The following is a 21,762-nucleotide window of genomic DNA, read 5'->3' on the forward strand; positions in this document are numbered from 1 at the left end:
TAAGTATAAACTGTATGGGTCATATTTATAACATCCTTATTTTTGTTTGTAATTTTGATATTGTTCACTGAAATTCAACAGAGGTTTGGAGAAGAAGGAAAATTACTTTACATAATTATAGACCAAGATAATCAGCAATCCATAGTAGCAATTTCTCTATAGGACAATTGAAAAATAACAGGTTTTTGTCATATATGAAGTGACATTGCTTCTAATCATCAAGCAAAAGTATTGGTCAGTTTAATGTTTGAGACATTAAATCTGACTAATAGTGCTTAAATATTTACATGCAACTGCATAGTTAAATATGTACAGGAGGTTCATTTCTGGATTTTGGCAGAGGATACTAATGTATCTTCAAATGCGGTAGGCTTTGATCTCAAAACTTGGAAAAAAACATTGTCCAAAGAGATGAGAATTGAAAGAATCCCATTTCAGTTATTAATTCTCCCTTTTCTAATAGTGATTTTTTAAATAGAATGTATTAACTTGATGCACTGATGGAGCTCCAGCCCTAACACAAGATGAATTGGTTTTGGGCTATTCAGTATGAAAGTAAGGCCTAAGCTCAGACTGAGACAAATTATCTTCCATGCAGGGCAAATTTAGAAAAAAAGGAGGCAGCCATTTTGAGCAGGAGAATAGAATGAAGGACAAATTGGGGGCCAATAATTTTAACTCTTCTAATCTTCGAACAGCTACTTTTTTGGACACAAGTTATTCAAATTTCTGGAGTGGATTGTCACATTATCTGACAACCTATATGCATTATTGTGAAAAGATTCTTGGAATGCCATTCATAAGGTAGTCATGTTTTTGGCCACTCTCAAAATGTGTTGCTAGAGGACTTTTCTAAGCACTTGAATCTGTAGCAGCCACCCTGCTGATGGATTAATGGATGAATGGAATTCCAAGACATATGCAGGAATGAACAGCAGAGGGAGAGGTAACTCTTGGTAGCTTGAAGATGGCCTAGCCTATTCCTCCACAATTTACACCTGGAGTTCTTGAGGGCACAAATTTAAATTTCAGCTAGTTCTTGCTTAATGACTGCCTTGTTTAGTGACCATTTGCAGTTATAATGGGAATGAAAAAAATAACTCTCTGATCAAGCCTCATATTTATGACCTTCACATGTTTGTACAGGTAGTCCTCAACTTATGATTAGTTGCATACTGCAGTGGACCCCTTGAATGTTACTTATGACCTGGTTGCACAGTCATTCACCCTTATGACCAACCACAGGAATACTGCAGGGCACCTATCTCCCCCCAATTCCCCCAGGACTATACGCTTAGTGATTCAGCTTGCTTTTATAGATTTTAGTCATATTTATATTATCTTGACTATTTTATTTTACTGTATTATATTCTAGTTGTTGACCAAATTTTTTCTTCTTTCTCTTCTGGTAGTTTCTTCTATTGACTAACCAATATAGATTTTAAAGCAGATTTATATAGTCAGGAAATCCCAAAATGAAAGCATTGTTAATTTATATCGATTGGGATCTAAGAGTTAGTTAATATGCACAACAACGCACAGAAATCAAGATGCGCATTTGATAAAGAAAGAACAGATTGTTTTTAATCAGTCTTTTCTTCTCATTAATTGTTCCTTGTTGTTCAGGTCTGGCCAAAACACAATGATATAACATTTGGGGAAAAAGATGCAAACCAAAAGCCCAGCACCAGAGGCTAAGATGGAAAAAATCTCCACAGCCACCATGTATTTCCCTTTGGAACTCAGGTATGCTGGGACAAAGGACAACCAAACACTGCAAAAGACCAACATGCTGAAGGTGATGAACTTGGCTTCATTGAAAGTGTCAGGTAATTTCCTGGCAAGAAAAGCTGTGATGAAGCTGATAAGAGCCAGGAAACCCATATAGCCAAGGACACAATAAAACATGGTCACGGAGCCTTCATTACATTGCAGGATAATTTCTTCAGTCACTGAGATCATATCAACATCTGGAAAGGGGGGACCTATTACCAGCCAGAGAGTACAAATGCCTGCTTGGGTCAGGGAACAGGAAATAACAATGGAATTAGTCATTTTTTTCCCCACCCATTTTCTCATTCTGGATCCTGGTTTGGTGGCCATAAAAGCCAGAACTACTGTGATGGTCTTTGCCAAGACAGAAGAAACAGCCATTGAAAAAACCATTCCAAACATTTTTTGTCTGAGAAGACAACTTAATTTTCTTGGTTGGCCAATGAAGAGCAATGCCGAAAGGAAACAGAGTAGCAGAGCAATGAGGAGTATATAGGTTAGGTCCCGGTTGTTGGCTATGACAATGGGAGTGTTGTGGTACCTCATAAATGCTCCAAGTACAAGAACAGTGGATAAAGAAAAAGAAACAGCAATACAAGCTAAACTGATCCCTAAAGGTTCTTCATAAGTCAAGAAACTAATAGTTTTGGGAATACAAAAATCATGTTTTTTGTTTGGATAGTATTTGTCTTTGCATCTAGTACATTCATTTTTGTCTGAAAAAAATAAGAAATGAGATTGAATTCTCACTAATATTCTGTATAACCATCCAGCATGACATTGTAATATATAGAACAATTTGAGTTTTTAAAAGTGTCTGGTAACTCTCCAGAGACCAATGACCCAAATTTTGTTTTCTGCATTTAATAATGTTTGATATGTTATTAATTTTTTATTTTTTTAATTTTATCATTAAAATCCATATGTGGGTTTCCATCTCTAGAGATGGAAAGGACAAATAATAGTTATAGTAAAGCATTATAATAACAAATCTGTTGCTTTTAGTTTTGCGAGTACACAGTATATGTATCCAACAGGTAGTCCTTGACTTACAACCATTCATTTAGCAATTGTTCAAAGTTACAACAGCTCTGAAAAAAGTGACTACTGGTCAGTCCTCAAATGTACAAAAGTTGTAGCATTTTGAATTTATTTAAAATATAATATTAATTGGGTGGACTGATTCAGAAAAAGGTGGTTCTGAGCAAATAAACATTTCATTCTATCCATAATATTTATCGATATTACAGAATTCTCAGCAATTGAGTTTCACCTCAGAACCCAGTTCAGCTAAATATACTGGAGTTCTCTTTACTAGTTTATTAGAATGTTGTTTATTAATTACTGTTCTACAATAGCTAAGGAATGTGCAGATGGCCAGGGTATTAATCTTCCCCAGACCCTGTAGATGCCATTACTGAGGAATAAAACAATATTAAAAATACATGGTTTTGTAGTTATTTCATAATTTCCCAGATGGTTAAATTCAATAGAAAAATGTTCTTTGTTTATTTTAAAAAATAATCAAGAAACAGTGTTTATTTTTTAATTAACAAACTGCTTGAATACTGCACTGTCTAAAGCAGCGGTTCTCAACCTATGGTTCCCGACCCTTTTGGGGGTCACACAAGCCTTTCACAGGGGTTGCCTAAGACCATCAGAAAACACATATTTCTGATGGTCTTAGGCAGGGCTTAAGAGCCTCCCCCCCTCTGCTTCACCTCTCCCTCCCCCCCTCTGCTCCACCTCACTTGTTTGTGGAAAATATGCTGCTTGGCAGCATCTGCATGAATTCTACCAAATGTGCCCTGCAGGAGGCGCATGAAGAGCGCAGGTGCAGAGCAAGGCCCCGCCCTCTCCAGAGACTCATTGTGCAGCAACCGGATTGACTTCTTCTCGTGCATGCAGGTCAGCGAAGGGGAGGCAGCACTCCTGCGCTCATCAGCTGGCGACCCCCGAACTTGCGCTTGTCAGCCAGGAGGTGTGGCGACGGCCACCAGTCTCCTTTGCCACCCCGCCCATCCTCGACTCCTCTGCCCGTTCATGTTGAGCCCGCTGGGGCTTGACAGGGAGAGAGGGAGGGAAGGAGGGACTCCTCCTCCTCTCCTAAGCTTCAAAGCACGATCGGCTTCCCAAGGGCACCACAATCCTTATGAAAGCAGGGGGGGAGAAGCAAAGGGGGCGAGAAAGCTCACGGCAGGCTCAAAGGAGCACCTGTCAGCTTTGGTGATGAAAAATTCTCCATAAACCCAGGGAAGGGGTGGAAAAAAGGAGCCCCCTTTGGGAGGAAACCACCACTTTCTTCTCCTTGGCTTTACGCTCTTCTGTTCCTCAGCAGCCGGGCTGCCAAGCCTCTGCTGGCTGGAACTTCCTTTCCTTCCCTCCCTCTTGGTTTCTTCCTCCTTCCCTCCTTCTCCCATTGTCCCTTTCTTTCTTTCTTTCTTTCTTTCTTTCTTTCTTTCTTTCTTTCTTTCTTTCTTTCTTTCTTTCTTTCTTCCTTCCTTCCTTCCTTCCTTCCTTCCTTCCTTCCTTCCTTCCTTCCTTCCTTTTCTTTGCCTCCCTCTTTGTCCCTCCTTCCCTCCCTCTCTCCCCTTGTCCCTTCCTTCCTTCCTTCCTTCCTTCCTTCCTTCCTTCCTTCCTTCCTTCCTTCCTTCCTTCCTTTCCTTCACCTCCCTCTTTGTCCCTCCTTCCCTCCCTCTTTCCCCTTGTCCCTTCTGTCTGTCCTTCCTTCCCTCTTGTCCAGGATCGGGGCGAACCTCTACAGCTGATCCACGCTTTTGCAGAGCAGCCAAGAAGCAGGTCAGCTGTAGCAGCTCTCCTTGGCTCCTGCCCAGCAAACTTGCTCGAGCTTTGCTAGAAAACATGCCGCTTGCTAATTTAGCAGAAGGGCAAATCAGCTGTAGCTCAGTGCTGATCCTGGGGCTTCTGCTAACTTAGCAAGCAGCATGTTTTCTGGTGAAGCTGAGCAAGTGAGCTGGGTGGAGCTCTCCTCTGCCTCTGGCAGCCTGTCCCCCTCCCCTTGTCCCTTCCTGGGCATGGAGGGGGGGAGGAAGGAAGGGATGAAGAGGGAGGGTAGTAAGAGACAATGAGAGAGGGAAGGAAGGAAGGAACAATGGAAGGAAGGGAAAGAAGGAAGGGACAAAGAGGGAAGGAAGGAAGGAAGAAAGGAAGGGACTAAGAGGGAGGGGAAGGAAAGGAAGGAAAGAAGGAAAGAAGGGACAATGGGAGAGAGGGAGGGAAGGAGGATGAGACTAAGAAGGAGGTGAAGGAAAGGAAGGAAAGAAGGAAGGGAAAATGGGAAAGAGGAAGGGAAGGAGGAAGAGACTAAGGGAGGTGAAGGAAAGGAAGGAAAGAAGGAAGGAAGGGACAATGGGAAAGAGGGAGGGAAGGAGGAAGAGACTAAGGGAGATGAAGAAAAGGAAGGAAGGGACAATGGGAGAGGGAGGGAAAGAGGAAGAGACTAAGAGGGAGGTGAAGGAAAGGAAGAAAAGAAGGAAGGAAGGGACAAGGGGAGAGAAGGGAGGGAAGGAAGGCAGGCACCCACCCCGTCCCATCCCAGAGACCCACAGATTCCCCCCCACAGGCACTCTGCAACCTGAGTGATCAGCTGGCCACACCCCTGGCCATTGATCACATGACCCTGGGACACTGTGAATGTCATAAATATAATCAGTTGTCAAGCATCTGAATGTAAATCACATGACCCTGGGAATGCTGCAACAATCATAAGTGTGAAAATGATCATAATTTGCTTTTTCAGTGCTGTTATAACTTCAAACAGTCACTAAGCGAATTGTTGTAAGTCGAGGACTACCTATACTTTCCCATTTTTTCCTTTTTTTGGGTCAAATTTTTGATACCCCCCAACCAGCTGGATGGGGGGTTGGGGGTCACCACAACATGAGAAACTGTATTAAAGGGTCACGGCATTAGGAAGGTTGAGAACCACTGGTCTAAAGCAACAATTACCAGCTTTGGAAATATTTTCTCAAAATATCAGAGCCTCAAAATGTAGTAAAGGTTGTTTAGATGGGAGCAGAGCAATGTTTTCATACCTTTCTCAGTTGAAATCCTCCCTTTTGGGCATGGAATGCAATCATAGCAACAAAACAGCTCCCCTTCCTTCACCTGCTTGCTGAAACCAGGATTACAACTCTCACTGCAGACAGAAATAGGTTGGACCTAGGAATAAAGGAAAATATGGAGAAGAAATCAGAAGATTTTTTTTTGTTCAAAGAGCAAATCTTTGCTTATTTCCAAATGTGCTTAATTCCAAATTTTGTAGTCTAAAGACAATTATATTCTGGAGTAGGTATATTGAAGCTTTTTGACCCAATGGGCACATAAATATGAAAATATGAGAATTTGTCACAGGCATCTTCTGAGTTTAGTAATAGAAATAATAACTTGAAACTCATTTTTCAATTAGAATGGTAATAATACGAGGGCAGTTCAGAAATAAACATCCATTTGATTATCAATGACAGATACTCGCGGATACAGAACTTTTTATTATGCACATTAGAAAACTACAACATTACATTACTTTTTGACATAATCGCCATTCAGATTGAGGCATTTGTTATAACTTCATACAAGGTTTGAAATTCCTTAGTAGTGGTCGCTGGGTGCCAAATCTGGGCTATGTGGTGGGGGGTGATCAAAAACATCCCAATGGAACTGCTTCAAAAGTTCTTGGGTGTGTCTAGCGGTGTATGGATGAGCATTATCGTGAAATAACACCACACCGGAAATCAGCATGCCCCAATGCTTGTTATGGATGGCTCATCTGAGTTTTCGTAATGTTTCACAGTAGACATCTGAATTGATGGTCAACCCACGCTCCATGAACTTTACTAGCAGTACTCCTTTGGCATCTTCACATTTGGTGAGATTTTCTATGGCACCACTTCTGGTGTGGTGTTGGTTCACAATAATGCCCCCCCCGCAAACCGCTAGACACACCCAACAATTTTTGATCACCCCTCCCATAGCCCAGATTTGGTGCCGAGTGACTACTACTAAGGAGTTTCAAACCTTGTAAGATGTTATGACAATTATGAATGGCAATTATGTCAAAAAGTAATGTAATGTTGTAGTTTTCTAATGCATATAATAAAAGTTCTGTATCTGCGAGTGTCTGTCATTGATAACCAAATGGAGGTTGATTTCCGAATTGTCCTTGTATAAAGCTCAGCCAAATCTCATTGTTTTTAAATTAAATACTTTGAATCTAATAGCACTTCCAATTAGTAGCTTTATCTATTAATAATGTCCACCTATTAGTATTGGAAAAAAACCCTGAAAGCACTGCTTAAAAATCAGAATAACTAAGGATAGGTATAACCTTAATCCACGGCCTGGGACTGAGCCAGATTGCATCAAGAGGACATGACTGCTCACTATTTCTCCCCAAATACTGTTAAGGGTCATCTTTATGCCACAGTTAATTGGGCCTGATGATGAGCTCTAAAATTGCTTATGAGGGAATAACTTGATGTATAAATTTACTAATGTCCAATATAAAACAATGATATCAGATTAGAGAAATTAGTGCTAGTTCAGGTTCAGAAATAGTAATTAAATTTTACCTGGTTAAACCAGCTGTGCCATGTAATCATCTCATCACTGATGGTTAATATTTTATCTGAGGGAGCTGAATGATCCACGCTTCCAACTTTCACATGAAGAAAAGATTTGTTTGGAAAAGCAATCAAGTTGAGAATATCAAATCCAATTGCCAGAATCCCATTCTGGTCAAAGAAAATCTGTTCCCCAGCACTATTGTTAAAAGCAACACTTCTCAGAAAGTAGTGGAGCTAAATTAAAAAAAAAAGCACAAAATATTGGAAAGACTAAATTGCCAGTCTCCATGCTGGTAAATTACAAAACAGAAAAATACACATTTGAATTGCCTTCCAGGCACTTTCATTTTTGATATATCTACACTACAAAAACTCTTGTGTTTGTTCATTTGTAACCTTCAACTGAGCAAAATTTGATAGTATAGGGCAACAGTTATTGAACCAAGGTAGCTCAAATGGGTTAACTTACAGAATGGTGCGACCCTTGACTCTTTGGGAATACTAGTGAGGTAGGGCTGGCAGGGAGGCACCAAGGTTTACTAGGTGAGTCCTCTTTCTCCCTAGGGAAAGGGGCCTCTGGAGATATACTTAACTGGGAAGGGAGATGTAGTTTTCCTCATGAGTTGTAGCATCCTTGGTTCCCCTCTCCCCTAGCAAAATGGCAGGCAATTCCATGGGTCAGCTGAGGAAGGGGAGGAGGACAAATCTTCACTGGGAATGTTTTGAAGGTTGGGGGGGGGGAAGGAAATGGCACAAGGCTATATAGTATATGGAAAAAAGAATGACCCAATGGACCATGGGTTGTCCAGTGAAATTAAAGAGAACGTGTGACATGAGTCAAAGGATTAGTAGATGAAACCAAAATATTGTTGGTTCAAAAAAAAGATAAATAGAATGAATGTGCACCTTTTCCCTGATAGTTTGAATCATACTTCCAAAAAATGATTGGACATTTTCTGACTTTTGGAGTCAGACAATCATACAACCATATATGGACAGATATATTTCCACAGGGGATTCAGGAGGAAAGGAAGTAAAGCTGTAGATACAATACAACAGAATTATAGAGTTGGAAGGGACCTTGGAGGTCTTCTACTAGTCCAATCCCCTGCTCAGGCAGGAAACCCAATAATATTTCAGACAAATGGTTGACCAATCTCTTATTATTACTTTCAGTGTTGGAGTACCTACAGCTTCTGAAGACAAGCTGTTCCACTGGTTAATTGTTCTCACTGATAGGAAATTTCTCCTTAGTTCTAGGTTTGTTCCCTCCTTAATTAGCTTCCACCCATTGCTTCTTGTCCTGCCTTCAGGTGCTTTGGAGAATAGATTGATCTACTCTTATTTGTGGCAGCCCCTTAAATATTAGAACACTGCTATCATCTTACCCCTATATGATATATACAATGCACGTACATATACAAAATATTCAAATACTTTGGCTGCCTAATGAGAAGGAAGGACTCACTGGAGAAGAGCCTAATGCTGGGAAAGATTGAGGGCAATAGAAGAATGGGATGACAGATAATGAGGTGGCTGGATGGAGTCACTGAAGCAGTGGGCATGAGCTTAAATGGACTCCAGAAGATGGTAGAGGACAGGAAGGGCTGGAGTAACATTGTCCACGAGGTCACGATGGGTCGGACATAACTTCGCAACTAACAACAACATACAAAATATATGTACATTATGATATATTAAGTGAACGGAGTCAAGAAGAATGAAAAATAGATTACCTGCCAGACATCTTGATTATGAATTTTCCTTCCTATTGTATTCATCATTGACCTGTCAGCATTTCTAGAAGAAAACAGAGCATGTAAAGCATCAGCTATGGCATAAATAGCATTGTAGACACTGTAGCTATGGCCAGTCATGTCCATTTCAAAAAAGGTTCCAGGAAGATTCGCCAAACTTTCTTTTCCACTGCAAATATTCTCATGCTCGTAACTCAGAATTGTATCTGGGAATACACAGTCAAAGGCTTCTTGCCAGAACTGTTTGATAAATCCATCTTCCTTTGCACTGAAGGGGTTTTGTATCTCAGCAAATGATTTGAACTCTGGTAGAGCAGGGGAATGAACTGTGAAGGAAAGGGCACCATCAATTATTTTGATACTCCAAGCACGTTGAAAAGGGATTAAATTGAATTCCAGCTGTGCAGGCATTATGCACACAATACCTTTTGGTTTACTGCTCACCTCCTCTATATTTGGAATATATTGTAGCCATAGGAAATAGCCCATAGTAAAGGATTCTCCATTGAATAACAATACATTAGCTTTACCACCCATGACATAATCATAGACTTTTGCCCCCTGTTGAAGCATGCCTGCAAGTCTGTTGAACTCAGTTAATTTGTGAAACCGTTGAACGAAAGAAACACAAACCCCTTTTTTGGAAAAAAGAGGAATCGCTGTTTCTATAAATTTTTCTCCCATCTCATTATCCATAATAAGGATTCCAATCCATGTCCAATTAAAATGTAAGAGCAGAGAGACAATCCCGCTATACTGAAGAGGTTCTGGGGGAAACATCTGATAAAATAAAAGGCCTGGGGTTTTATCATTCATTATTGGAGCAGAGCCACAAATAAGCTAGAGAAGAACAGGAAAAGAAGATAAGAGCAGCATCTAGATAACACTTTCAAGTCTTCATAGTGATCAACATGTATTAATTCATCATTTTATCCTAACCTTTAAGAGAGCTTTGCCTGCCTTGCTGAGATGAGAATCCCATGAATTACTATCCCTGGATTTTGTAGTTCTAGAAGGCATAACAACAAGAAAGGTATTGGAGGTCTGATGAATTAAATTTCAGTGTTGCTATGGATGAGGAATAATTTCTAATAGAATATTATGAAACCTGACCTCATCTAAAACCAAACAGTATATTCATAAGGTATGGGTAATTGGTGCTTCATATTTTCAAAACAAAAGCATTTTTATTTTCCAGACAAAAGTAAATTTGTCCTCATGTACAAGTATATCTAGTGATGTCTAGATGCATAGATGAATATCCTGAATTTTATATTGATATACATTTTTAAATTGTTCAATTTATGCTTTTGTTGAAGGTGAAATGAAAGTTAGTTTAGAGATACTTATGAACCATTTAGATTTGCAGTGGTCAATGAGGTTTTCTTGCAACATCTTTTGTTTCATAAGAACAAAGTGTACATATGATTTTTTTCTAATTCCCAGAGATGGCTTTTTGAAGTCTTGTATCAGGTTGTACTAAATTTATTTCTAGATAAACTCTTGAGACTGCATTAGCATTGGAAGCAACTGGATACTTGGATTATATTCTGGAATTCACCATGTCAAATGAAACCTTTTTAATGCTGAAAGAGATTCAAAGCTGACTTGGAGAACTAGTGTGCCTTTTAGTTTTTCAGTTTCTCTAAATTATTGCAGCTTTCCTTCAATACTTCTGAGCAATTCTCCTCATCTCCTCTAAAATCTGATTGGTGTTGTCTTGTGGGATGGTTTGTTTTTCCAGTCTATATCCTCCCCCCCCCCCAATCTCTCTTTGTTGATTTGTAGTATAGATTTACTGATTCAGCTTTTTGTCTCCTTTTTATTCCTCTTCCATTCTCTGTTCTCAAACAATAATGCTGTTTACCTTCTGCCACTTGTCTCTTCCTTTATAATGAGTTTGAGATACTATTCTTGTTATTAATGCCCATTACTTATTAGCATACCCTACTTTCTATGTAATTGGAATAAACATTGTAAAACTAATAAAAATAATTGAGTTTTATTCCCAGAATTGTCTGTTCTTCCAACTAGCTTTTTAATAGGTGGGTTAAAACATTAAGATTCTTAAAAATAAGAGCTTACTTTTGGATTAAATGGATTATTTCTGACTATTGGACTCTAGAAATTTCAGGGGAATATCTTTTCACCCATTCTGCCTCAATATACTTAACAATTCAATATGAGGTTGCCTTGTGAAACTGAAAATAGCATGAAATTTACATTGAAATGATGTCTTACCTGTGGAATCTTATAGATATCCAAGATAGTTGCCACAGGAAAAGAGATTTGGGCATCCAGTCCTCCAAAAAGAGCTATGAGATTACCCTGGATGTTACATAGATAGTTGGGGACCAGTCTCTCAGTTGCTGATAGAAGTAGCATGGTGGCCTGATACGTACTTCTAGCATTGTTGTAGCTATCATAAATATGGAAGCCCAAGGTGAGATTGGGTAGGATTTGTGGGTTTTCATTGATTTCCTTTACTGCAAATGCCAAAGCCAGGATGTGCTGGTAATTCTTAGGAATGCCACTACAATGAGATTTGGACATCAGAAGGATATTCTACCATTCTTACATTCTACCAATAGTTATATATAAGGGGAATTCAGTAAGCTAGTTTCACCAACTTATCCCATATATCTGCCGCTATAAGTGATCTCCCTTCTGTATATGAATTAATAAGAACATTTACAATTGAATATTCTTCAGTAATATTCATTATCAGACAACTTTGAAGGACAATTGTGCAAAGAATTTTAAACACAGAGCACAAACAAGAAAAACATAAAAGAGCTTTAAATCAGTCCTCCTCAAGCTGTGTGTATGTCACCAAGGAGTTCTCCCCAATCAGCACAGCAATAGTGGAGAATTGCGAACTTCTCACAGGTGGCAAAACTCACAGCAGCCCATTCAGGTGGCAATGCTCTGATTTGGTAAGTGTGCTTTAAACATAGAATATCACCACATAGATGGGCTTCCCCATTCCCCATAAGTCCACGCATAATGTTCACTGATTGAGAAAAGAATGCTTTTCTTAGCAACTACTTATATTGATCCCCGTCAATCATCTATTATTCTTTGATGGATTATTTCAGCAATCAGAAATATCTGAAAATATAAACCAATAATAATAATTCCATTCCTTACACATATTGTTCAGGTAATATTGGAGTGGGGTGTTCTTCAAAAGTAACTTCATCTGAGACTGGAGCAATTTGAGAAGGAATGCCTCCCACCATAAGATCTCCTGGCTGATGATACTTGTGATATGGAGGATATGGATGAAGGATGCTGCACCTGTGAGTTTTGCATCCCACATGAGGGAGCAGCATTAGCAGCCAGACCAATAAAGCTGCCATCCCTATTACAAGGACAGATTTCAAAGATGCTCTGTTTGTTCTTACATCATGACCATTAGCATTTTTGTGATTAACATTTTATAATATGAGCGGTAGTTTGTCTAGGATTGGGCTTGGGGATCCTTACTTATCCCTAAGCCTACCATGTTTCTCTCTAACTCTAAATTGTATTGCTATTTTAAGAGAAAGAGAAGTAACATCCTACATTAACCTTTTTTTATTAATCTTTCTAACAAACACTGAAATTCAGTGAGACTGAGAAAAAGAAGAATTAAAAACAGTAATGTACATGCACAAACAAGAAGATGATTATTAAATTGGAGTTCAGTTTCCCCTAGGGAAGTCCTGCAGAAATCATGTGGTTTTTTTTTCTCTCCTAGGATATTTTTTTGTAAGAATCATGAATGGGGAATATGTGAGGGATTGAAAGCTATGTTCAGATTCTGGGAACAATTTGATGGTGATAATGGGCAAAGAAATAATGCCCAGAGATGTACTTGAGGTGTTCATGAGTTTGTTTGAGATGATATTCTGAAACTGACTGGCTGATAATATGAGCTAACCTTGGAATATTAAAGAAGTTAGCATGGCCAGACTTTACATAAATTAAAAACAGCAAATGATTTATTGTAGTATAAATAGGAATCATTATGTCTTAAACAGGAATAAATGGAATGAGGCTTTAAATTATTTAGTAAAAATCAGTGCTTAATTTCTTTAAAAGTGAAAAGAATATAAAATGGAATAGCTATTTTATAACTTTGCATTTTAGATATTCAAAATGAAAAAAGCAAAAAACAAAAACAAAAAATAAAACCCCACTTACTTCAATTGAATAGAAACATTTAATAATATCTATTTATTTAGTTCTCTAACAAAGGAAATTTCTTGCTAATACAGTTTAGGAGAAATAATCTGCAGAAAATATCTATAATGCTATCAGAATGGACTTTAAAAAGCTCAGAAAATCTCAAGTCTCTGGGTATTTAGTATTTTTATGAAAGCAGAGAGAGTAAGGAAATCCCTGATCCTGGTCTCTCCAAGTTGATATAGTTCTTTTATTGTATCCTCACCTAAACCAGAGACACCTGGTCTCTCCAAGATTGATATAGTTCTTTTATTGTATCCTCACCTAAACCTAAAAGTCTTCTTCTAGAGACCTTTGAAATTGAAGTGCCATCACTTTCTCCCTAACTTTTCAAAGAAAAGAAATGTTGGTGATAGATCTGTAGTTGTCCAAAATAGTCAGATCAGATGAAGGCCTCTTGATCATAGGGCATATTACAGCTCATTTTGAGGTAATAGAAACATTCTGTCAGTCAGAGATTGATAATGTTCAGATTCAATCTCCTATTACTTCATTTGAAGCCTTAACCAAGCATAAGCATAATCCAACTGAAAAGCACTACAGCTAATTTTGGTCATGGTGCTCATCCTCTAGATTTCCATTCCTATTGAGATTGGTACCAATATTACCAGCCTTTAATAAAGCACGGGCAATCTACATGTGTTCCAAGGCATAGCAGTCAGGAGTCTAGATGGTCCATGAGATGTCATTATTTTGTTATGTGTTTTTTGAGTTTGTTTCAGGGAACTAGCTTTCAATGCTTTGTTGATATTGCTTTATTTATTTAATGTGTTGTTGGCTGCCTAGAGTTGCATCTATGAGCTGGGTGGAGAAATGAATCAGTTCAATTAAACAGTATATAAATAAAATTTTTGAAGAAGTTGCTATCCATTTTCTTGGAACTTGAAGACTTAAAATGTTCTAAATTCATTTTATTAGATGAGACCCCAATCTTCTCTATTGGTGCTGTCCATCTGAAGTGCTGATTTTCACAAATCTGAATGGTTTTTGTCCATCAAATGTCCAGTGGTGGAATTCAGCCAGTTTGCAGCAGTTCGGTAGAACTGGTAGCTATTTTTTTGTTGACTGTGAACAGGCTGATGCTCTAGCCCTTTTTCGCAAGGCCCAGAGCCACTTCTGGAAGTCCAATCTGAGCCAGGGAGACCTCCCAGGTCCACTGGAAGTACATGGACACATCCCAGGCCCAGAAGGGCCCACTGAATATGCATGGACACTGTTGAGTCCTTGGCGCAAAGCAGACACGAGAAGCAGTTGGAGTTCTCAGTTTTCTTTATTCTGTGTTCAGCTTACAAGTAGATGGCTTTCCTTAAGCTTCCCAAATGCTCGCAGCCTCTTATATAGGCAACTCCCAGGTAAATGTGTTACTTTTCCCGCGCCAGCACCCGCGCATGCGCACGGCGCTGGCGACAGCCTGTCTGGTCCCGGGCAGCCTTGCACCTGCCCGGGACTGCCTGCAAACGCCCGAGCCGTTTGCAAGGCTCGGGACATAACACCCCTTTCCCCCGGGCTGAAACTACTACCAACATATAATCATTTGTTCTATACAGCGTTCCGCTCCCCAGTGCTTCCACTGTTTGCTGGCTTTTGCATTGCCAGCAATGTTATATAATCCTCTAGGTACTTAGGAGATTTCTTTGCTCTCTGTGACCTTCTCAGCTCTGGTTTACTAGCAGGAGTTCCCTGACTGGAGGGAGATGTGAGCCTGTTCTCCTTATTTTGTTTTGGTGCCTTCCAAGGGCTGTGCCCTGATGCCTGGCCTGCTTGCTCGCCCACCGGGCTCGTCAGGCCAGGGCTTCTGTCACTTTGTGACCTGGTTGACCTGCCTAGCTGTAGACCCTCAGGCCCCCTGAAGTGATAGCCACTGCTGGGCGTCTCTGTTGAACCTCCTAGGTCCGTCCAAGACCTGTCAGGAGGCTGTCCATTCCCTGAACCCCGTTCTGTGTCTGGGCTTGTGTGGGTTTCTGTACCTTCCCAAAACTCAGTTATTCCCTGATTTGGGCTAGAGGTGTTGTAGTCGGGACTTGGTTCCTCAACCACCTCCCTGTATATTTGACCCCCTGTAGGATTTGGGGTAAGGTCAGGCCAACCTTGGGGATTGTGTGCCAGCTCTCTTGCGGGGAATGATTTGTTGGGATGCCCCCGGGTATCCTCCGTGACTGGAGTGCTGTGTGATATGTGTGGAAAGTGAGTATGCCCCCGGGGTGACTCCCTGGCTGGAGTAGGCATGGATGCCTGGTAGTTGGGTAGGCTCATAGAATTCTTGTTTGGAGCTCTTGCGGAACCCTGGAATGGGCCGTTTGTGGCTCCATCAGTGGAGATGGGCAGCAGCTCGTGCCCTTCCCTTTGCTCCAAAGGGTCCCCCTCCCCCCCTGGAAAAGACCCAGGAGTCTCAGCTGGAAGATGCCGCCTAGGGCGGAGTTGGTCGATGTGCCTGCGCAGGACACGACCGTTGTCCAGAGCTACCTCGTAGGATAGAGGACCCGTGACCCTGGAGACAGAAGCGGGGACCCATGTATGACCAGGCCCGTAATTGCGAGTCCAGACCGGGGCACCCTCAAGTAGTTGTCTAGGTGCCCTAGGATGTGAGGTAGATGAAGGCAATCTGTCCGGATGCAACCGGTCAAGTTTAGTAGTAAGTTGACGCCCCCAACGAAGTTCAGCTGGACTTCTCCCTGTAGAAGTGGACGTGTGGTGCGATAAGAAAGGAGAAAGTCAGCCAACCTGTGATGCCAGTCCCCGTAGGTGAGTCTTTTCAAGGCGTCCTTTGTGATGCGCACCATGCGTTCAGCCATACCGTTGGTGGACGGGTGGAAAGGCGCAGACGTGGCATGACGAATCATGTTAGCCTGTAAAAAAGCTTGGAATTCGGAGGAAGTGAATTGAGGGCCGTTGTCGGACACAATGACATCTGGCAGCCCGTGTGCAGCAAAAATCCCCCTCAGTACCTGAATAGTCTTTGAGTGGTGGTGGATGAGACAGGTACAACCTCAAGCCATTTTGAGTGGCTGTCAACAAGGACCAAGAAGAACTGGCCCTGAAAGGGCCCAGCGTAGTCAATGTGCACCCTAGACCATGGGGACTGTGTTTCCTCCCATCTGTGCACGGGAGCTTGGGGCATCTCTGGGTGAGATCGTTGGCACAGATGGCATGCATGCACCTTAGCCTCAATATTTTTATCTAAACCAGGCCACCATAAGTGGCTGCGTGCAAGAGCCTTCATACGAACAATGCCAGGATGACCCTCGTGGAGGGATTCCAAGACCCTAGTCCTCATTGAGGTGGGAATGACAACTCTGTTTCCCCAAAGCAAACAACCCTGAGAAAGGGACAGCTCGTTCCTTTTGGACCAGAAACTCTGAAACTCAGGACTAGGGCAGTCCTCAGGCCAACCAGACAAAACCCAGGAACGGACACGTGAAAGTGTGTGATCTGTACCTGTTTCAGCGGCAACATCCCTGGCACTAAGAGGGAGCTCGGGCAAGGCTTGGATTGATAGAATGTTGACAGCTGGCGCAGGGTCAGCTTCCACTGTTGGCAGAGGCAGTCTACTGAGGCCATCAGCATGGCCCATATCTTTCCCAGGCTTGTGGAGTAAAGAAAAATCATATGCAGACAAAAAAATAGACCACCTAAGCATTCTAGGGGAAATGATTTGGGGAGTCTGCTTACGTGTGATAAACAGTCCCAGCAGAGGCTTATGGTCAGTGAAGACTGTGAACTGCCTGCCATATAGAAAATCATGGAATCTTTTAATTCCCGCAACAACAGCCAGAGCCTCCCTGTCTATCTGAGCGTAGTTGCGCTTGGCAGAAGACAATGTTCTTGAATAATATGCAACAGGAACATGAGTTCCATCAGACCTGAGGTGGCTCAGGACAGCCCCAACCCCGTAAGGGGACGCATCACACGCGATGCACCCAGGAAGAGACTCGTTGAAATGTGCAAGTACACTGTTAGAAGTGAGCAAGGCCTTGACTTCGTTAAAGCAGGCCTCATGCGTCTGTGACCACCGCCACACAGCTTGCTTGTCTAGTAGCCTGTGAAGAGGCTCAGCTACACTAGCTTTATGTGGAAGAAAAGAATTGTAGAAATTCAGGAGACCCAGGAAGGCCTGAAGTTCGGCCTTGGACTTTGGCCTAGGTGCTTCTAAAATGGCAGTTAGTTTGGATTCAGCAGGGTGAATTCCAGCAGCATCAATTTTGAATCCCAGAAATTCAGTAGAAGGCACCCCAATTTTGCATTTGTCTTTTTTGAGCTTGAGGCCTGTTTTCCTGAACCTTAACAGAACAGCCCTTAGCCTTTCAGCTAGAATGTGTGTGGAGTCTCCTGCAATTAAGACATCATCAAAGTAGGGGCAAACCCCCGGTATGCCCCGCAGTGTGTTTTCCATTACGCTTTGGAAAATCCCAGGAGCGACATTCACTCCAAACTGCAGCCTTTTTACCTTAAAGGCTCCCCTGTGGGTCACAATAGTCTGAGCTATAGCAGCATCATCATCAACAGGCAGCTGTTGATACGCTTGAGCTAGGTCAAGCTTTGCAAAAACGCGCCCCCCCTTGAGGGAGGCCAGAATATGACTGACCACAGGAACAGGATAGGCATGTTGCTGCAATGCCTTATTCAGAGTGCATTTGTAGTCAGCACAAATGCGAATGTCCCCATTTGCCTTTAGAGGCGTGACAATGGGGGTCTCCCAAGGACTGGAATCAACAGGTTCTAGGATTCCCTGTTGAATCAGTTTGTCTAACTCAGTGTCAATTTTACTCTTTAAAGCAAAAGGGACCCTTCTTGCTTTAATTCTAATGGGAGTGACAGTGGGGTCTAGCTTTAAGGACACAGGGGGTCCTTTGAATGTGCCCAGCTGGGGGCTGAAAACATCTGCAAATTCTTTGCAGACTTCCTGTAGGTCGAGTGTTTGTAAGCTGTTGAGTCCTGTGACGTGTATCCCCAGGGCCTCAAACCAATCGAGTCCTATGAGACTCGTTCGTTCACCCCCTACTACTAATAAGTCTAGTGGACCTTCAAAACTCTTGTATTGCACGTTAAGGGTGGCCTCCCCCTTAACACACACTCTTGAATTTTGAAAATCTGTTAACACAATGTCAGAAGGCCTTAACTTGGCCTGAGTTCCACTACCGGAACAAATCTTCCTAAATGTATGCAAGGAGATGATTGAAAGGGCAGACCCTGTGTCCAGTTCCATAGACAATGGAACCCCTTGTAGCTTCACCTTGAGTGACAGCTTTTTCTTAATGGGCTTGTGTGTGCCTGTCCTAAGGATGCTTCTTCGCGAAGCGCAAAACCCTACCCTATTCTGGCTGGGGAATCTGGTACCTTTCAGGCGCAGTTCTTCCTGAGGTTGTACCTTTCGTCGGCCCAGACACACAGCTGCAATGTGTCCTTGTTTGCCGCATGCCCGGCAGGTAGCGGAGCGGAACTTGCAGTCGGTTCTCCTGTGGCGACCTCCACAGCCGATGCACTTGAGCGGAGTTGAAGAGCTTCCCTTCTGATTTTCTTCCTTCGTGGGGTGGAGACGGTTGACTTCCTCGTCCGGATCCTCCTCGGAGTTTCTTTGGACGTCTTCCTGGTGCACGGATGCAACCTCTGGACTGTTTCTGATCGGCCGCATGTTCTTGACAGCGCCGCCTGCTGCTTCTTCTGCGGTGACTTCCCTTAAGGCATCTTGGTAGGACAATTCTTCTTTAGCGAAAAGTCTCTGTTGTAGATCTCGATGCCTTAACCCGCACACGAATCGGTCCCTCAGTCGTTCTTCGAGGTCTTTGAACTCGCAGTGCTTGGCGGCCTTCCGTAATGCGGCGATGAATTCTTTGGCCGACTCACCGGGCCATTGATCCCTCTGCTTGAAGGTGTGGCGCCATGCGATGACGGACATCTTGGGGTGGAAGTGCTCCTTCAATAGCTTCTTCAGATCTGCGTAGCTGACAGACTCTACTGGAACAGGTGCTGCAAGGTTTTCTGCAATGTCGAAGGCGTCTTGACCGCAAACACAAAGCAGAGTGGCAGCCTTCAAGCTCTCTTCCCTCACTTGGTTTGCCTTGAAGTAGTTCTCCACCCTGGCTACGTATGACTCCCACCGCTCTGGATGTGAGACGTCGAACTCCGAAAGCCTTCCGATTTTCGCCATCTTCAGGAGACAGGTCTATCAGCCAGCCTACCCCCGAATGCGCACTGGATTGGCGGGTAGCTGCCGAGTCGACGCCGTTCCGCCGCTCAGGACTCACTTGGGTAAGCTTACACTTCTTCCTTTCCAGACGGTGTAAGGCAATCCCACCCTCGTCGCCAGTGTTGAGTCCTTGGCGCAAAGCAGACACGAGAAGCAGTTGGAGTTCTCAGTTTTCTTTATTCTGCGTTCAGCTTACAAGTAGCTGGCTTTCCTTAAGCTTCCCAAACGCTCGCAGCCTCTTATATAGGCAACTCCCAGGTAAATGTGTTACTTTTCCCGCGCCAGCACCTGCGCATGCGCACGGCGCTGGCAACAGCCTGTCTGGTCCCGTGCAGCCTTGCACCTGCCCGGGACTGCCTGCAAACGCCCGAGCCGTTTGCAAGGCTCGGGACATAACAGACACTACTTCAGAAAGTCTGTTGTGACCTGGGGAGGTGTCCCAGGCCCAGAATGGTCCACCGGAAGTGGGTGGACATTAGGTTACCACATTCATGTATTTAAATCCCACCACTGCCTCAAGGGAATGAATCACCTTAAGAAAGACAGCTGGATGGCATTCAATCAATGCAATAAGAGTGCAAAACATTTCTTTTTGCTAGTGTAATTACTACTGTGTATTCATACATGTACTTATACTTGTACAAGTCTTCACTGGTTGTTTTATCTAGACTGTTTTATCTCTCTGGCCTCTTGAATAAACCAAAGGGTTACAGTGAATTAGAGAGGCCACTCTGATTTAATCTATTTAGGCATTCTGTCTCTTTATTCCAGGTGGTGACCAGAGTCTTGAATGAACTGCCCACTAGAGGTGCAGGAATGGGCTCTTTAATAGATCCTTTCCCACCAGGGGAAAAATCTCAACACTCTATGGCAGTCAGATCTGCATGTCAAGGGGTAAAGTTCATTACATAATCTGAAGATAAACTAGATGGTGTGTGTGTCCTCTGATATGTGTAGGTGTCCTGTGCCGGTCCACACATATGGGGAGCTTTAAACACTTCATTGAGAACCACAAGCCCCCATTAGTATTTCCCCAACCCCACTCACACCAACTGCAAAGTTCTACTGAGTTCAAGTCTGCTCAGCATAGGCACAGAGTTACAAAGTCCACAGGCAAACGCACAAGTCCACAAGTCCACATATGCATAATCCAAAATCCAGGCACAGATCAGAGTCCACACATGGTAAATCCAAGCCAAGTACAGGTCCAAAGTCCAAGAAGCAGGTCCAAAGTCCAAACATGAGGTCACACAAAGCATGGTTCAAAGCCATGAGAACCAGAGTCATAGAGTGGGAGCACACCCATGGCAGAGAAAATGGGCAGTTGTTTCTAACATTGTGTTGCTCCATGTGTTGGATAAAATAGGCATGCACTGGTGAAACTCATTAGAAGGGGCAAGACTACCCTTGCTGACCTCCATTAAGCCACCCTCCATTCAACTCTACATCCTGAGATCCAGTGAAGGAAGCAGTTCTTTCTCAGACCTATTGATGGCTTGCAGCTGTGATTCTTCACCATGAGCCTCTAACCAAATCCTCCAGCTGCAGCTTCATCTTTCCCCTTTCCTCTCCACCCAGACTCTCATCCAATTGTTCCCCTGAGGGCTCCTTCGAGACTTCCAGCCTCAATTCTTCCTCTATTTCTTTCACTTCTGTCTTGGAGGGCTCCTTGCCTCCCTCTGATGTCAGCCCTTACTTGTCCTCCAAACATCCAGGGAAGCCATCACAGTAGAGCTCTCGATTAGTTGTGTAAGTCTCTGATTGGCTGTGATCATAGAATCCTGGACCAATCAGAATCATTAACAAGGGAAAAGTGTGATGAAATCCTTCAACATAACAAAATGGTGGAACTCCATCAGCACCAGGTGATTGGATTGGGCAGTGTGGTAATATATCATTTAGAGTTTGAGCAGGGAAACTTGTGGTTTCTTTTGGGGCCCTTAGACAATGTCCTCAATTTTATGAGTTCCATAGGGACATATTTTTTTGTTCTTTGTATTTTAGATAAGCAGCTTAGCTATCCTATCTCCTCTTAGGACATTGGCATAGCTAATACAAAATGTTTCAATTTCTTTACCTGTTAACCCTTTGATGGTCATGGTTCATGCTGATTTTGACTTCTATCTAGTATATTGTTGATTCCACAAGCTATGGTGAAATTTCTCATGGGTGGAAGGGGTCACACTGCTTGGCAATCAGTTATAGACCGGTCTCTTGTTGTGTTAATTTTTGT

General features: G+C 42.5%; 1 protein-coding gene across 1 annotated transcript; it reads right to left on the reverse strand.

Annotated features, from left to right (window-relative positions):
• Positions 1-1,587: 1,587 nt before the first annotated feature.
• Positions 1,588-21,628, reverse strand: LOC120309053 (vomeronasal type-2 receptor 26-like). Its single transcript, XM_039345850.1, has 7 exons — positions 21,607-21,628; positions 21,226-21,310; positions 11,357-11,648; positions 9,095-9,955; positions 7,365-7,592; positions 5,902-5,955; positions 1,588-2,580 (listed from the first exon to the last, which is right to left on the reverse strand). The coding sequence occupies exons 1-7, from the start codon at positions 21,626-21,628 to the stop codon at positions 1,588-1,590; spliced, it is 2,535 nt and encodes an 844-aa protein (XP_039201784.1).
• Positions 21,629-21,762: the final 134 nt, after the last annotated feature.

This window comes from Crotalus tigris, unplaced genomic scaffold (genome assembly GCF_016545835.1).
Source record: "Crotalus tigris isolate CLP2741 ecotype Arizona unplaced genomic scaffold, ASM1654583v1 scf7180000017977.1317863, whole genome shotgun sequence".
Classification (NCBI taxonomy): Eukaryota; Metazoa; Chordata; class Lepidosauria; order Squamata; family Viperidae; genus Crotalus; species Crotalus tigris.

Coding starts and splice junctions, on each gene's coding strand:
- LOC120309053 (XM_039345850.1), bottom strand. CDS start 21,628: ATGACCATCAAAGGGTTAACAG. Junction 11,649..21,225: donor CCTGGATGTTTGGAGGACAA/GTAAGGGCTGAC, acceptor ATCTCATTGTAG/TGGCATTCCTAAGAATTACC. Junction 2,581..5,901: donor ATCCTGGTTTCAGCAAGCAG/GTGAAGGAAGGG, acceptor AGACACTTTTAA/AAACTCAAATTGTTCTATAT.